At 45.5% G+C, this 17,706-nt stretch overlaps 1 protein-coding gene across 1 annotated transcript in view; it reads left to right on the top strand.

The window, feature by feature from the left end:
- Positions 1-17,706, top strand: part of LOC149360198 (NADPH oxidase 4-like) — a 158,384-nt gene that overhangs the window by 127,291 nt on the left and 13,387 nt on the right. Inside the window, exons 11-16 of the mRNA XM_089569210.1 lie at positions 862-924; positions 1,746-1,806; positions 3,198-3,264; positions 7,167-7,286; positions 9,869-9,977; positions 13,170-13,247. Of these exons, the coding sequence (XP_089425336.1) occupies positions 862-924; positions 1,746-1,806; positions 3,198-3,264; positions 7,167-7,286; positions 9,869-9,977; positions 13,170-13,247 (498 nt within the window). The remainder of the gene's footprint in view (positions 1-861; positions 925-1,745; positions 1,807-3,197; positions 3,265-7,166; positions 7,287-9,868; positions 9,978-13,169; positions 13,248-17,706) is intronic.

Below are 17,706 nucleotides of genomic sequence, written 5' to 3'. Positions count from 1 at the left end.
GAGCGTAGGGAATTGTTTCTCTGTTCTTTTACCCCAGGTTTGTGGTGTGGATTGATGGGAATTGATACTGTAATTATTTGCAGCTGGAAGAATTGATACGAAAGCAGTAGTAATTAGTAGTAGGTCTTCCTGAAAAAAAGGCCTATGGACAATTGTGAGTCTGTTCTTTGTATGCAACTAGCGCTTTTCGAAAGGTAAAGATTGAAATTAAACTTGTATTTCTCCCCACTGGCGTGAAATATTGTGCACTTCGCTTTTCAAAAGGTTTCGCAGTGCCTTGTATTGATTGTGCAAGCGCACAATGCAAATTAAAACGGCATTTAAGTGTTCTAAGATAGGAGAACACTGCTAGCCAGTCGCTTTGATGGGTAAATGGACGGTGAATTGTATTTTCCGATTAGAACTGGTGATAACGGAAAAACGGCGTAGACATTAATAGAAGATTACACCGGAGATGAAGTAGGAACAATACTGTACAGTTCCTGACGTGGCCTCCGAGCACTATTTATTTGTTAGCTTCTTAAGAGTTTTAGGCTAGAATAATCATTGGTCTTTCTTGCAACGCTGCGCAGGCCGTCATTGCACCATTTGGCGAAGCAGAGCGCCAGTCTTCTGCTTTGCAGTAGCACGTCCAAAGTGAAAAAATATCTTCAGTGGCAAACCTTGCACCTTCATTTTGTATTTAGACGATGCATAATATGACTGCTGATAATCACAGTGAACATGTGAGAAATCATCTTCTGAAAGTGTTCTGTGAGAGGCTATCCCGGCCAGTAACTTTAGATTTGTTGTCAGGAACTGCACAATGTGTTTTTTGCGCATTTCTCTTTTTAATTGGAGATGCACTTTTTTTATTTACAGTATGTCCTGTTGAACTGCCCGAAGATATCAATCTTGGAATGGCACCCTTTCACTGTGACATCAGTGAGTATAATTAAATCTTTCGTTTTATCACATATGAACTAGGTACCTGCAATTAATTTTCGTTTATTTTGAGCGTCGTCGCCTACTATCTGACGTGGACGAGATACTGCAGATGAGTTTGGCATTGCAGAAACTTTTTGCTTGCATGTCGCTTTCACAGCGTAGGTGATCAATGAATTGCTTTGCACCCTAGCGTCATAATATAGTGGAATTCGGTCAACTCGACCTCGAAGAGCATTGTATAAAAAAAAACAACACAGAATTCAGTCGAAAGGATGCCCTGTCGAAACAAAAAACGGATGCAGTGTATAGGGTGGGCAGCCGCATTGTGCACGCGTTACCGCCTTCTAAGCCTTTCCGCGCTCATAGGACCGCTAAGAACTGAAGACAAATTATTATTCGTTGTTCCGTCCACCGGATGTGTCGGAACCAGATCTACTCCACTTGCCCGCCATCTCCCCGTGGCCGCCAAATAAAGGCACTCCTTCGCCGTTATGTATGTGCGTGACAAGGAAGGCAGGATATAATGGGGTGCTACGACGAACACCATGGGGGCGGTGTGTGTCAGATATGGGCTTCAATGTTAAGATGTTAAGGACTCTACGGTACCTGCAGCGGTACCAAGGGGTCAACCGAGTGTAACATTGTTGTGAAAAGAAAGAGTGTGGTACACATAAGGAGGCGCTGTTGGCTATGATTTTATACCATGATTTTCAGGCTGTGAACACAAAGGATAGCAGGAATAAACAACTCTTCAAATATTTTATGTGTGTTCCCCTGGAAAGTTATTTTCAACGGTATTATATGTATGTTCATCGCAGTGCTCCAAAAGTGGCGACAGCACATTTACACTACACTTGACTACGAATGGCGACTGGACCGGTAAGTGCGTTGAAGTCTGTGAGCAATTCTGCAGTCTTAATGATGAAACATTGTGTTACATTAAGTGTTTCCATCTTATGCCATCCAGGAGTCTAGAGGGTAGCAGGCATTACCAGGCTTAATTGTTGCTTGCGCAACGCACCTGCAAAAAGAAACGAAATATTTCCGGCGGTTATTGTTAAATCAGTCAAAATAACATTGTTCAAGGACTCTGAGAACGCGACAAATAATATATACCGTAAAACGGGTGTAACGACCGCACCCGTGTGCGGGCCGCACCCTGTTTTTTTGCCGAAGGAAGTATTAAAAAAACAAATCCGCCTAAGGGCACCACCCGAACTTCCCACGACCCACGCGGGAATAGGTTTCTAAATGCACGCGTCGTGGCCTCCGCAATCAGCTACGGCAGGGAGCAACGGTGCGCTTAATCGCGGTGGCCGCGCACGCGCACAGGAGCTTCCAGGTGCCACCCACGGATGGCGCCCGACGTCGCGGCTCATCATCATCGTCAACTTTTTCCTCCACCGCGAGCTCCCGCTATCCATATCCGCATCAGTATCACCAGCTCCAGCTTTTTATGGCTGTCAAAAAAGGGCAGTTGTGGCCGTGTTCATTATAGTTGTGGCTTGCGTGTGCTGCTGCAGAGCGTTTCAATTTTAGCACGATGGGCAAGCACCTTAATAGCTACATGGCAAGCGCGCGATGGGCATAAAATTCGACGTGTCCGAGAAGTCCTTCCGTCGATGGTGCAATCAAAATGATGCATTGACGAACACAAGCTGCAGAAAGCGCGCTTTCTTAGAGAAGCCGTGCAAACTTACCGAACTGGAATCTAAGCTGCTCTGTTATGTGATGGAAGTGCGGAACTACGGCTACGCGTGACTTCTTGTGGGATGAGCGTGCACCAGAGCACAGCACCTGCTCGGAGTCTGAAGACTCCGCGAGTGACGATTGAACGAAAAAGAAATGCCACTCATTCCATGATTGGTGTTTTTAATGAAAAAAAAAATTCGCACATGTCGTGTATGGGCCGCACCCCGAAAATTGGCCCTTGAATCTGGAAAAAGAAGTGCGGCCCTCACACACGTTTATACGGTATGTAGCATTATTGCAACGCATAACTCCTCCAGGAGTTGTAAAAATTTTCAAACAGCATGCTAATTCGTCAACTCCGTCCATCTGAACTAGAAGTTCGCAGTAAAAATATTCCCATACCGTTTTGTGACTATTCCGGTGCAACTAGCCCATTATGCAGAATGGGCTTACTGACGCAGCTAACTGGCTACCGTAATTATACGCACGGGGTGCAATACTCCTGCCCATCGTTTAATGATGTAAAACCATGAGCTTTGCAGACGTTATGAAATGCTTTTGGTGGGCTTACCTCGCAGGTGTACTTCGGACGAAGCTCATCGCACCAAAGGTCTGCAAGAAAAGTGACAAACCTGCATATCCAAAGTAAGTATGGCTAGACAGTAAAGACTGGTTTTATGTCAGTCACCTTCCTTTCTGCAATATATTATTGTCTTCGTTTGCACGGTTGATTATTTCACGTAATCATTGTGAGCTCAGTTGTTTTACACGCGTCTTTAGTATGAAACAGCCCCATGATTCTGCCACTTGCGATTCGATGTGCTTGCACGGCGAAGGCCCTACTGAAGGGTATTGTAGGCCTCCCTGTGCCTGCTGTTGTAGGTGCTATGTGATGCCGAGAGTGTACGTGACCTTAGTAAACTACATTAGTAAATGAGTTCCCTGGGGACAGAGCGACTTGATGGCCCACCCGCTTGTCTTTGTCAGATTCATGGCATGATATGCGTCCTTACGTCTATACCAACTCTTATTGTATAAAGCGGTCACATTTGCATAGTAAGTGAAATTATCTGTACGGGCTGTATTAACTCGGTAGTGGTTGCATACACGGAAATGGTTTACCCTAAGGGTGCACTGTGGCCTGAGTATTCACACAGATGTAGGTACAGAGAGCGTCATGAAATCAGATATCGCGAGATTAGGATGCTATTCAATGTGGAGTGCTCGAATGGGGATGGTATTCAGGCCGACCGGGCAATGCGCTGCAGAGGGTTAAACAAGTTTTTCTTTTTGATGTCGGACGAGACGTGGACTAGGAACTGTGTGGCTGCACGCAATACACCGTCTTTACCAAAAGTAACTGATCAGCCGCGCCGTCTGCCGGAGCAGGCTTGCATACGCGGGCGGCGCTTCGATACCAGCGCTAGCCTCTGCCCCCGGCTGCGAGTTTAAACTGGATGACGTATTTTTATTTTATTTTATTTTATTCAATACTGCCAGCTGCCATTTGGTAGCCAATGCAGGAGTGGAACAAGCATACATCTTTGTACAATGCGATGCAACAAAGCAAACACACGCAAAAAAATGAATAAAATGCGAGCACAGAAGCAAGAACAAATACTCTGCGTTTCTCAAGAACACAAAAATGCAAAAAAAGAGCATGAACAAACATAATGCGTCTATAACAGAGACACAACAGCAGATAAGAAAGAATCTTGGTCTGTCAAGCTGACCACGTCACGCGGAAGCCCGTTCCATTCAGATATCGTTTTTGGAAAGAAAGAAAACTGGTAAGCTTTAGTTCGGCATCGTGGCACTACAATTGTCGAGTTGTGTTGCCGCGTGTTGGGCGAGAAGTATTATATTCCATGTAAGAGTCAAAATTAATGTTTGTTAAATTATTAATAATACCATGCAGTGGTTTTAAACGGTGTAACTTGCAGCGGGATTGAAGCGTCTGGAGTTCGGATTCCCTTAGCAGATTAGTGACGGACACGTGTCTACCATATGCGTTGTAGATGATTCTTAGTGCTTCCTTTGCACACCTTCGATGCGATTTATATCTACTTGGGTGTGCGGGTCCCAAAGAACGTTTGCATTTTCCAGCAATGGGCGTACTAATGCAGTGTAGGCTGTTAATTTTGTTTTAGTTGTGCAGTGCATTAGGCGATTTCTTAACAGCCAGTGAGAACAAGGGCTTATGCTGCCGTGCACTTCCAGCTGTTCCACTTACAACTCCTGCATAAAATAATGATGTAATATCAATTTCATGGTTGTTTGAACAATTTTGCGTGTACACGAACCATTCACTAATGCCTGCGCCCTCGCTCTCCTTCCTTGCATGATAAGAAATGAGCGGGTTGTATGTGAGGCGTGCTATGTCGCGCTTTAGGAACGCTGTGATGCTCAGTGAGCGAGGAGGCTCACGTGAGCCAGTTTTCACTCGCAGCTGCAGAACAGCGGCCAGCGCTGGAGACGACAGCGCCGCCGCTCGGCTCCGCCCGCTCCGGTCGTCGGCGCGGCTGCTTGGTTATTTTTGGCAAAGACGTTACGTGATTGCTTCGACTTGATATGTGGCAAAACGAATGTACCGATCCCTAAAATGCATATCCAATGCTCGGCTTGGAAATCCTTTTTTCTCTAAGCGTAGTTTACGCCTAGATACCTCCTTACTTTTTATGTTGATACATGTGGCGGTCAGGGCCGCCGGGGCGCGCAGTCGGCAATTAAAAATTGACAACATCAGAGTCTTGCGTACATTTATCACATGTCGACAGTACCTCAGCTCTTTAAATTCTTAAACTGCACAACCTTCTGGCAGCGACAAAAGTAGTCTGAAGGGGCAGGGTTGGAAATGGGGTTTAAAGGGAAGTGCGAAGTCACTACATCTTAGAAATTTTAGAAGAATACAGACAAAGAAGCAATTTTTTGTGTATCTCATGATACATGCTCTATAAGGTTTTGCAAACATAGAAACAAGGCAAAAAATTGCAGGAGACACTTAAGTTTCGCCTTAAGGGAATGACGTGATAGAGTAATGGTTTAATTCTCATATGTGCAGAAGGTCATTCTCTACTTTGCACTCATAGACCTCTGGGAGTCCTCATACCCCTCCTACTTACGTAACGAGCGCTGCATGACGCGTTGCGCGCGGATTCAGGCGATAGCTCGGCACCGCAGGGCGCCGCGAAGAGATGAACAGCGAATTTTTAAAAATATATTGTAAATGACCACTTCTCTTTTGGGGTCCCGTACGTGGCATGAACACTCGGTGGCATGTACTCTACATAATGCAAGTGTATCAAAGGCAACCTCAAACACCTTTTCAGGGACCCTTCCAGACTACCGCGCTAATATATTCATGCAGGTGATCAGGAACATTATTAATTTTTTTTTGGTTCTTTGAACAAACCAGCCTCAAAGTTTAGGTGCGGTCCAGTGATAACAATTGCAAGAAATTTTTTCTATGTCAACTAGTCCCCTTACATGAGAACAGATTCACGTTTCCAAACGGATCCAAGATGGTCGTACGGCACACCTGCAGACGTTTGAAGTGCAGTTTTCCAACGAAAACAAGGGCTTATGCAGCCGTGCACTTCCACGTGTTCCACTTACAACTCCTGCATAAGAGAATGATGTAATATCAATTTCACGGTTGTTTGAACAATTTTGCATGTAGACGAACCATACACTAATGATCAACAAACTACTTCAAAGAACACAACATAAAGAAAAAAAACTGTAACAACAGTACTGTGCTTGCCTGTTACGTTCCTCTATTGAGCTTTTTATCTGCATATGTAGGGGCTCGCACAAAATCAGTAATCTCGACCCGTAATAAGCTAGCTTTGCACCTGGTTTCGGTGATAGACAAGGGATGACTAGAAGAAATCCTGCTGGTGTAAGATTGCGGAGCACCAGGAGTATGAACTCAAATGGCTGCAAGAGAAAAAGAAAAACCACAGGCCGCTTCCTGGGAGAGCGTTGTTCATCTTACGTGTGCTCAGTGAACTGGTAGAATTTTTGTCGACTTAGAAGCATAAGTTAAAGTAAAAAAAAACTGTTTGCAGGCGTGTAGATGATGTTGATTGCACTAACAAACTGCGTATTGTTAACAGTGCTACTAATCGTTAGTAGCCCCATAGTTTTTAATGTTGGCATAGTGCGTTTTTTGTATATCAGAACGTACTACTAGTGGTATCTGTTGCAGGAAACCGGGTAGCGAGCTGCTACAGCACTTATATGTTGAGAAAAATGTTTTTGAAAAGTGATTTTAAAGTGGTTTGTCTGCCCAGTATCCTACTACTTAATCGCTTTCGTTTTTTTTTCATTTAATGATAAGAAAAACGATGACCAAATATCACCGTTCGCTGTTGCAAAGGATGAAGAGCAACGAATTATCAAGATGATGGAAAGCACCAGCGCGGTGTGCTTGCATACTTATGATATACGACACTTGGCCCGACGAAAGAAGTGGCCATTGTATATGCGAAGGAGAAGGTAATGATAAATAGGTATTACATGTCATGCACCTTTTCCCATTTCAGGCTGTACGTTGACGGCCCATTCTGCAGCAGGTCAGAACGGATTGGGCGGAATGCCATCACCGTTTGCATCGCCGGTGGCATCGGGATCACCCCGTTCGTGTCCTTCTTCAATCACATTATGTGAGTTCACGGACTGCACAGTGTGCGGTTGATGTGTGCAGATCATTTATACAGAGACCGCGCAATGCGATAACCTACGAAGCTCTCCTTATGAACATTTGGGTAAAATTACGCGCCAGTTATAGCTGTTACAGATCTGGTTCATGACATAAAATGATATACTAACCTACAATGTAGTGACTAATCTATTCACCTGGCGAGATTTTTTATATTCGTGCATTTACGCACTTTTGCAGATAAGCTGTGTATTCTGGTATTCATGCCGTTATTGTACAGAGATGCACCGGTTCCTACTAACAAAGTTCGTAATGCGATGCTTTTCAACATTTTCAGTGGAAGAAATGATAAATGGCGCGGCATTTTTTTGGTTTAGGATTATCACGGGGGTTTAACGTCCCAATGTGACTCAGGCTATGAGGGACGCCGTTGTGAAGGGCTACAGAATTTTTGACCACCTGGGGTTCTTTTACGAGCACTGACATCGCACAGTACAGGGGCCTCTAGAATTTCGCCGTCATCGAAACGCGACCGATCGAACTCGTGTCTTTCGGGTGCGCAGCTTAGCGTCATAACCATTGAGCCACTACGGCGGCTGAAAATGCATTTGTGTCACAGAAATCACTATGTGCATCTCGAAAACTCATCTAAAAGCTCGTTCCAGTATTTTGGAAACAACGAAAATACTAAGCAGGAGTGAAAGTTATCCCTCCTGATTATCCGACATATACACCAAGGAATTGCCTGAACGAAGCGAGATAGGATATCACGTTCTTCCCTCCTTACCTTTAGCATTGAACTACTGACCAGTACTGAGTGCGGCGCTAACAAGATGAGTCACAAAGGAGAACATACCTTCTTAGTGTTCATGATCAGCCATGGCTGCAAATAAAAAAATGAAAGCGGTGCTCTTAGAGCTTTTAACCTCTAGTTTTCGCTTCTAGGAGCGCCTTAAAAGACTCAGAAATTTACAGCAAAAAAAAAAACACAGCAAAAATTTCTAAGGAATGCACTGTTTGGCCAAGCTCAGTCGTGCCTCAGCGTTGCGCTGGAAGCCAGAAGTGGCATTCCAGCCAAGGAAAACACCCACAAGTCAAGCTCCAAGTGAATGCGAGTATATTGACTATGAAAACACCGTGAGTGAACAGAAAATATGGAAACATTTCTTATGGGATCTATAGCAGCATCCAATAAAAAAAAGGGTAGCTAAGCGCCAAAAGATGCTGCTCAAGCACAGCATAAGCCACGCGGAAATTTCACTTTAGGCTTGGAAAAGCTGCCCACTGTCACATCTACACTGCATGGGTGTCGAAGTATTCCGTAAACAACGTGAGGAAGTAAAGATGATTTGTAAGGGTGTAAGCAAAAGGAGCCGAAGTGATTCTAAAAACAGCATGCATAGGGTTCTTAGAACGGAGAAATGGGCAGGGTGCTGACTTTGCCACTAGGATAGCCCTGGATATATTGATGAAACGCGCGGAGGCCCGCTTTGGAGTCAAATAACTATCGCAGGGTAATATACTGTCCAGCTTCCGAGAAGATTACTTCCGTCGCGTGAATAAGTTTGCTGTGGATTTTCCTGCAGCTTTGAAGTTAGGCAACAAAACTATACTGGTCAAAAGGGAACAGGAGGAAAAGATCATAAGTTCAAACATTTAATGAAATGTAATTTCAGTGAAGAGTGATTGCTTTATTAGTTTTATTCACTGTGTGCAAGAAAGTGTCGACTTCTTTTGTCGACGGATATAGTAAAAGGGATTGATTTGTGGAAATGGAAAATGTCATTGCTAGAGCACTATGTGTGTTAGGGGGTTTCCTGAGCTGTGCTAAATGCATTTATCATAGTGCGCTGATCGATTGTGCAAATCTATTTGAGATCAATACGAGTTTTAGTTTTGTTTTAGGCCCATTATTTTTTCGTTTAACTGCTTGCCTCTTCTCAGCACGCTTCATGTTACAGTGACGCTGTATCGGTAGTTTATCACGCGAGCAGTTTTGCATTTAGGTCAAAACGAAATGCCAAAACGCCATTCCGATGTCAGATGTCAGTGCTAGTTACGAAGCCCTACGTGCTCGCGATTAACACTGAGTACTCCCCAGCTGTTCCTTTTCTTCTCTTTCGTTTTGCACACTTTTATTACTTCACTAATGGCGCTGTTTTGGCGTCCACTGCGGAGTAAGGCAGTTACTGCGCGTTCTCTTTCATCGTAACGAATGCTCCCATATCTACTACACAGTAGCACTAGTAGATTGGATATATTGGTATCTGTGGTCGGCCATGAAAATAAACTATATATTTTGTGTGGGTATGCCAGCTTGAACGTTGGGACACGGACGAAGAGAAAATGGTACACATCACTGCCCTGTTGGTGTGGTAGCGATGTGTCCTGTTTGTCTCTCTACGTCCATGTCCCAATGTTCAAGCTGGCCCACCCATACAAAATAGTACCAACTGGACCAGAAACATTCCCTTCCGTTTTTTTGTACCGAACTATCGGAAACTTAAAAAACACGCATCCAGCGGCTGTCAGTAGGATGACTGCAAGTGATAATTCACTGCATTTTTTCTTCTTCACATCCTGCAGTTCGTCGAAAGCCCAGCTGCGAGTTGAACGGCTCCATTTGGTTTGGGTCAGCAGGAGCGTCAACATGTTCGCCACCTTTGCAGATCATCTCACTAATCTGCATTACGAGGTACTGTATACATTCCACAGACGACATTTCACGTTTAGATGTCTCGGCTGAAGTCGCGAATGCATGCATGCATCCGTGTCAACAAGCTCGATGACGACCAATATGTTTTATAATTTGCAAAGGCCCCAGTGTTCCAACGGCCAAGAAACAAATATAAGCTCTGAGAAGTATTTTATGAGCTGCATTTTTTCTCGTAAAAGACTCTGGGAGGTTTCTGCTTGCTCTACGTATCAGGCAATAACTACAACCGGAAAATGTGAAAACCGAAACATAGTCGGGACCACTTATAACGAACCTGACGGTCGCACGAATTCCGTTTGTTGATTCCGGTGTTCATAGTAACGGGACATTCTATACTAAAGCCAAATTACAAAGACTGGCAAAGGTGGCACTTAGTTCTTTAAAGAATTTCACACGCGTCTCCTTAAACGGAGACCACATCATAATTGTTTCCAAGCTGTCCCCGGTCATGTATTCTTTGTCGAGACCACTAGTGGCAACAAGTTGCTCTAGGGACGCGATATAACTAACCGCCTTTGAAACGGTCATGACATTTGGTGGTACATAGTCATCATCATCATCATCATCAAATTTCCGGCTGCACAGGCGTGCCCATACGTCGTATAGAATGCCTTCTTCTGTAGGTGGCTCTGTGATGACAGCATCAACATCTGCGCCAGCGAAATCATCTATGCGTCAACAAGGCGTCGCCTCAAATCTACATGCGTCTGATCACACGGTTTTTCGATGTCGCAGAGAAAGAAAAATTGCCGATGTTTAACCCTTCTGAACATAATTATACAAAGGCAATGCAGGAGATATCCGCGAGGTGGTGCGATGTCGCTTGCTGATGACGTTGCGAGGTCGTCTGCGTAACGTTCCGAGAGGGCCCAGCTTCGCTCCAATCCATGGAAAAGCGCACACTGCCTAGGCGAGCGATGCGCTCCTCTTTAATCCGCGGTCAAGCGCGCGACGAGTCACGCTGTCTGACAACCAGAGAGCGCATGCGCGGCGGCTCCAGCTGCAGCGGCGGAACCACCAAAACCACCACGGTGAGTGACGTCGCTAGTCACATGTTAGAGCCAACGCAGCTCCGGAATGGCTGAAGGTCGCTGAAGATCAAAACGACGGAGTCGTCGAAAGTCGCAGAACATGGCCTAATAAAGCTTTCGCTTAAAAATTAGACACCATCTATCGTTCATAGGCCCATGCGATGACGAAGCTGGCGGAACGCACAGCCGGCGCGTTGACAGGGGACGCATGTCAGGTGTCTGGTATTCAGCGTCTCAAATTGATGTCATTGGTTGATCGGTGACCGAGCGCAGTAGTTTCACGTTCAACGCTTCCCCGTATTACGGCAGCCATCTTTCTGCTTCCACCTTAGTCATTTCACCAGCCAGCAGAAAGGCACGCACTCGCTGGTTGATAATATATGTTTTGTAACTCGAGTGTGCGCTTGGCGGGTGGTTATCTACTTCATGAATTCCTCCTTTTTTTATTGATTCTTAGGTCGCCACATTATATCTTGACAGTGGCCCGTAGGCTGGGAGACGTTATCCAGTTTTGTCGCCTGCGTGAAGGTGGTGTTTTCTGACTGCGGTGGCTAGTTTTGGCGCCCATTCGTTCCTTATAACCGAGTGAGCAGCCGCAGTTCGCTGTATGTGAGATGCAGTGCCATTGCCCTAATATATATTTTGACGGTAGCACAGTCGTAGTTCGTAATAAGCGAGCGATCGTTATAACTGCAACCGTCATAATTAGGCTCGACTGTAATTTTTTTTATGCTTCTTGATCGGCAACGAAAGTGAAAGGTCATAGTTTTTTCTCTTCGCTTTTTTACGTATGTAGCTAGCAGTAGTCTCATAATTCTTAAATGGTTAATTTTGGAGATTTTTGTGTAAATGCATGGGAGAGGAAGAATTCTCTTTACGCCGCTGACTCAACTGAAAGCAAACTTTTCTTATTCAGATAACACTGTAATATCTGCTGAATACCTCAAGCTGAAGGTTAAAGCAGGCCTTGAGAATGTTTAAAAGGAGTGTCAAAAATCGAGGTACGGCGAAGTCCTGATGTTTGATATTTACTGATCAGTTACTACGGAACAAAAAACGTTTCAAAATTCTTTCGATAGCGCTTTTTAGACCGTTTTAAATGGACGCAATATAAAATGTTTATTTCATAGTATGTTCTGCAGTAGTTTTACAAAATGCTTGAAAACCCTCAACCGATGTTAGAATGTCATGCGCAATGAAAATTATTGGACACATTTTTTTACCGTCTAATAGCTCAGTAGAGCTCTTCTAATGCGTAGTATCTGTTTATTCTACAAAGGTGTAGAGTTGGAAAGGTTATGTTTTGAGCTTTCATAATACTTGGCCTGTTTACTAAGCACTATGAAGAGAAATCGTAACGCTGCCACCAACACTGACTGCTTATAGTTCTTGACATTTAAGTGCAGCAAAGTGAATTAAAATAGCTAAGACATTTTGGTTGTTTTTTGAGAGAACTCCTGCATTCCTCATATATCTTTAGAGAAACCCTGAATTTTGATCGATCTACTAGATTTTTGTTGATCTTTGCTCACTACAAGTTGTGAAGAGGTTATAGCTGCTGAGTAGCTGAATCTGGACACCTGATGCCGTACACGCTGATTATATCGGGGATGTTGTAAGAATGTTTGAGACAGCATTTATAAACGTGCTATCCAGTCCTTATTTTGCGCACATTTGTACAAGGTGAACAAAGAGAAATCTATGGTGTCGCAACATAGGAGCGATGGAAAGAATGAAATCCACAAAACAGTCGTTCATTCTGTTTCAGAGCCCATTTTTGCACTTTCTGCTCGTGCGTGCGCTCGCAGCTATTACAGCTTTACCAGTGTGACCACGCCTGAGCATCGCACAGTGGAATGTTGCAGACTTCATCTTGTATGGTGGAAAATTTGTCATGCCCTTCACTGATATTCAACATAGTGTGAGCGTGTCCAATTGCACTAGAACAGTTGTCTGCCTGAATACAGTCGTACCTACTAGAATATTACAAGTGCAACTTTGTCAGCATTAAAAAGCGAACAATTTCTCGCATTGTGCGATACATTGCTGTTTTCTGTTGTGTGGTCTGTTCAACAGTTTGCATTCAGCCGCTGTTTATTTCAAGTAATGCCCGACATATTTTTGTGCCCTTGTTTGACAGATGTGGAAGCAGAACTTACCAGATTTCTTCACTATGCAACTTTTTGTGACGCAAGGCAACCCCCAGGAGAGTGTTTCGGTAAGTTGGCAGCGCAACGTTCCTACACGTGATGATGGGGAGTAAGGTTTTTAGATGCTTTTCTTTTTTTTCTTTTTTTTAAATTGAGGTTTAACGTCCCAAAGCAACTCCGGCTATAAGGGACGCCGTAGTGACGGGCTCTAGAAATTTCGACCACCTGGGCTTCTTTAACGTGTACTGACATCGCACAGCACACGGGCCTCTAGAATTTCGCCTCCATCGAAATTCAGCTGCCGCGGCCGGGATCGAACCCGCGTCTTTCAGGTTACCAGCCGAGCGCCATAACCACTGAGCCACCACGGCGGGGCGGTTATGAGATGCGGCTGTGAAAAAAATTTGCTGTGGCTTAGCTCAGCTATGCCTGGATATACAAGCGAACGCTTTATTATGCTGTGGTTATACTTGATTAACTGCTGTTTAGACGGAGACATAGATGAAGATTATCAACATTTATGGCTCCTTTCATGGCGTGATTGCTACAAACGCAGATCGATGGTCAAAGATAGAGTTTGCCGCCGTTTCAACACTGGACACACATTTGCTAGATGCTCCGGATTCCCGTTGAAATACCAGGTCAAATATAGCTCCCCACTGGGTTGTCTGAACTTTCGTTGTCTTTCAATCGCCGCTGAGCCAGGTGATGCTCCCGCTCTTCGTCGGTCTCTGCAGCCAGCTTGGCAAGTTCCGCTTTCTTCTGTTCGCTAAATCCTTCCCATTGTTGGCATTGTCAGCCGGATAATCAGACTCGGCCCGCCGCCTGCGAAAAGACATCGGCTCCAACCGACTCGCTTCATCCAAAGAGGGAAACTGGCAGGAGCGCACGCGAGAGCGTGCGTACCTCCTTTCAAGCGAACAGTCATGTAGCTAGTCACGTGACCACAGCTGGCAAGACGACGGTCACGTGACAGACGCACCGCCACCGTTCCTCCACTTGAAGATCCAATGGTGGTGGTGGTGGTGAAAACGTTTTATTCAGAGAGAGTTTGCAGGCAGAAATGATCCATTACATAGGAATCCTTAGTCCGGGACCCCGGCGGACGAGGCCGCTAATCGCGCTTGTTGGACTAGCGCCCTTTGTGACTCCAGCCCCGAGTAGTTGGGCAGGGCTGCCTCCCATGCCTCTAGGGAAGGGGAAGGGCTTGGGGAAAGGGAAGAATTCTCCTGACAGGCCCAAACCAAATGGAAGTTATTGGCCGCTTCCCCATAGTGAGGGCAGCGCCCGTCAATTTTGGGGACAAAATGTTTCGCTATTGCAGGCCAAAACAGAGTGTGGGTCTGTAGGCGCCTCAGAGTTCGCTCATCGGTTTTACTCAAACCCTTAGCAGGGACCGGCAAAAGCCGATGCCGTTCGCAATAGTGCTCCAGAATTTCTCTGAACTGCAGCAGCGGTTGCCTCATCTCTGAGCCAGAGGAGCATGGATGAGGTGCCCGGTGGCGTGTTCGCCAAATGCAGCCGGTACAGCCAGCGATGACAGCGCCGCCCACCGGCAGGTAGCAGCCACATTAAGGCTGGTTATAAATATTCGTTCAGAAGGACGGCTTGACATCGCCGCTATGGCGCAGTGGATTAGAGGCACGTGTTGCGTATGGAAGGTCGGCCTTTCGACTCCGCTCTCTGTACTGTAATTTTATGTTTTCTTTTTAATTTCATTTTTTCAATTTTTTCCCTTTTAGGTCGCAAATCGTGATGGTTAGTGGCATATAACGCCGTTTAAGAGGATTTATTATCCCTTTTAGGTAAGCCGTTGTGACAATCTTCAGTCACCGTGATCAATTCACCGTGGTTTCAAGCCTTGTGGCTGTACAGGCTGCAGTTGGCGAATACGCTGCCCGGTGGGTATACGCTCGGGCGGCAGCAGCCTCCTTACCTTAAGGCCCTGATGGCTCGGAGTACAAACTATGCATATGGGTGAAGGGTCCGACTTCCTTACTGCCAGCTTTAGAATGTAGTAGGCTAAGGGTGAAACTTCGCCAGCCAGGCAGTGTTCACAGGTTCGACGCGAATCTGTGATGATTACCTTCGAATTGGGGTCTGAGGCGGCAAGCGCAGGGGCTATCTGCTAGGCCTGCGCTGAATTTCGAGCTCGATATGAGAGGCCATTAACGTGTTGGTCCTGGTGAACTACGGCGCCCGTATAGAATCCAACGGGCGACGGCCCTGCCGCGTCAACATAGTATGTACACTGTTTGGATCCGTGTTCGTGTTCGATGCCCGAGCGCGCGCCTCTCATCCGCCTTCGTGTGTCTGCGTGTCCATGTTGCGCGGGAGTGGAAGGACCCGGAGCGTGTGACACCATAGCTCCGGAATCCGACGCGTATGCTCTGGAGTACACTCGTGTTCGATATGCAAGCGGCAGAGCAGGCGGCGCCCGGATACCGCCTGTGAGAGTCGCCTCCTAGTCACCTTGGCTCCTGCTAGGGCAGTAAAGGCGCGTGGCACATCCGCAGAGGCCATGTCATTTGGTTACAATCAGTGCGTTCCCGCGCTTCGAAGTTCCATCGGCGTAATATCGCACATGTGAGAAAACCGGTGCACCTCTTAAACTGAAGAAGTAGGAAAGGCGCGAAGGTTAATCGGGCGAAAGCATCGGTTTGCGCAACTGCTGATGCTGTTTTTGCAGTATTCATTGCACTGAAAATTTCGCCTTACTGAAGAAGCGGTTCATAAATGGCATAGTAATTTGTGCTTGCTTTGACATGTCCTTATGTTGTTAAGATTCGGAGAAATAAGGTATTTATTTATCTTCAGGGAAATTTTCTTGATCACATGCCCTATAATGCCTGTGCTACAACTGCCTTCACATGTTTCGCTGGGTAGAGAGAGACAGAGAGAGAGAAACCAATTAATGAAAAACAGAGAATTTAGCCGAAGTTTTAATCACTGGCATGCTACTCTGCTTGAGGGAGGGAATTTGGGAGACAGTGACGGAAGGAGGTCAGTGCAGAAAGGGTAAAGTAAAGGAAAAAAAGCGGAGAAGATTAAATGCAGCCATTAAATGCGTATTATGGTGCATCGGCGAGTAATGATCTAGTGATGATGAAGTGCATAGACCGAAAAATGAGCTAACAAAGTTCACTGCGTGAAGAATGTGTGAGGGTAACATTAAAGTTGAAATTTAGAGCTTTTCAAGGTGTCCAACGTCATTTAGATATGCAAACAAAAAGTCCACTGCATGTCTTTGTTGGCTAAGGCAGGCTAAGGGAACTAAACACTGTTCATTGTGAGAGGCACTGGAGAGAGCTTCTCCATGCAATGTTCATAGTGTACACGCTCGTCAGCATACGCAGGACACTCAAGAAGGATATGCTTCACAGTTTCGATTGAGCTGAAGTTGTCATAAAGCGGACTGTTCGTTTCTCCAAAACAGTATCGCAAGCAATTTGTATATGCAGCATTCAAACGAAGTCGGTGGTAAAGTGTTTCCAGATGGCGAGGAATTCCGGTTGGGAGTCTTGATCCTAGATGTGGGTCGATGGAGTAAAGAAAATGGTAGTGATGTGTCGGCAGGCTCCAGAGCCGAGAGATTTTTTTTTGGAAGCAAATCTTTTAGCCCTTTGAGATGCATCATATTTTGCGAAGAGAGTCTGAATGAATGTTGACGTTGGCGGTCTTTGCGGGCGCTTCATGTACTTTTTCGTTGGTCAGGATGCCACTGTTTGCTGGTATCCGATGAAATGTTCTGCATTGGCCTGGGGCAATAGCCAGCTGATGTAAATACTCGATGTCAAGGGAAACGGGCTGATGATTGGCAGTGTCCTTCCAATTGATTACTGTTATGGTGTCCACCTTGATTTTGAAGCATTTCCTTGTTTCCTCAGGCTGTGCCCCAGAAATGCGATTGCCGTTTTGAAGGTGGCTGATAGGTTCTTTTCTTAACAAACAGTAGACGGGGCAAGAGAAAAAAGTAACACGGAAATTGCCAACCCGCGCCAATTTTTTTCTTAACACTGCGCAGCATGCCGTCCTTCAGCACTTTTACTTAAGTATCAAAGACCTGTTCGAATCTAGGACAAAGGCGTCTTCCGCTGCCGTACATTACTTCTTGGAAGTTGTTCTGCCGCTGTGTTTGTGACCGCGTCTTTAAAGCCATCAAGATATGCAGTTGCTTTTGCGAAGCGGCACTGCTGTGAAGAAAAAGTTCTTTTTAAGGCAGCTTTGTTTGAATTTCGGAGGAGTACCCGCTTAATCAGAGCTGGCCAGGACTCTGCAACCGCGGCCTTACAGTGTTAAGGGGACGCTCAGAACAACGCGATGTAAATTTTATCTTAGTGAAGACCAATTCTGTAGCTCTCTCTAGTTACGTCGGTGTGTGTGCGGCGGCAGCATACTCATTTCTTGTCGAGACAATTGTGTTTGAAAATTCTAAAGCCGGTCGATTCAACTTGCGAAAAATTATTCTAAAGTGACTCCATTTTCACCATTCTTACAAGTCAATGGCGCTGTAACCTATCCTGCGGG

This window comes from Amblyomma mixtum, chromosome 2 (assembly GCF_055824585.1).
Source record: "Amblyomma mixtum isolate Tamu chromosome 2, ASM5582458v1, whole genome shotgun sequence".
NCBI classification, from domain to species: Eukaryota; Metazoa; Arthropoda; class Arachnida; order Ixodida; family Ixodidae; genus Amblyomma; species Amblyomma mixtum.
This window is presented reverse-complemented; position numbering and strand designations above follow the sequence as displayed.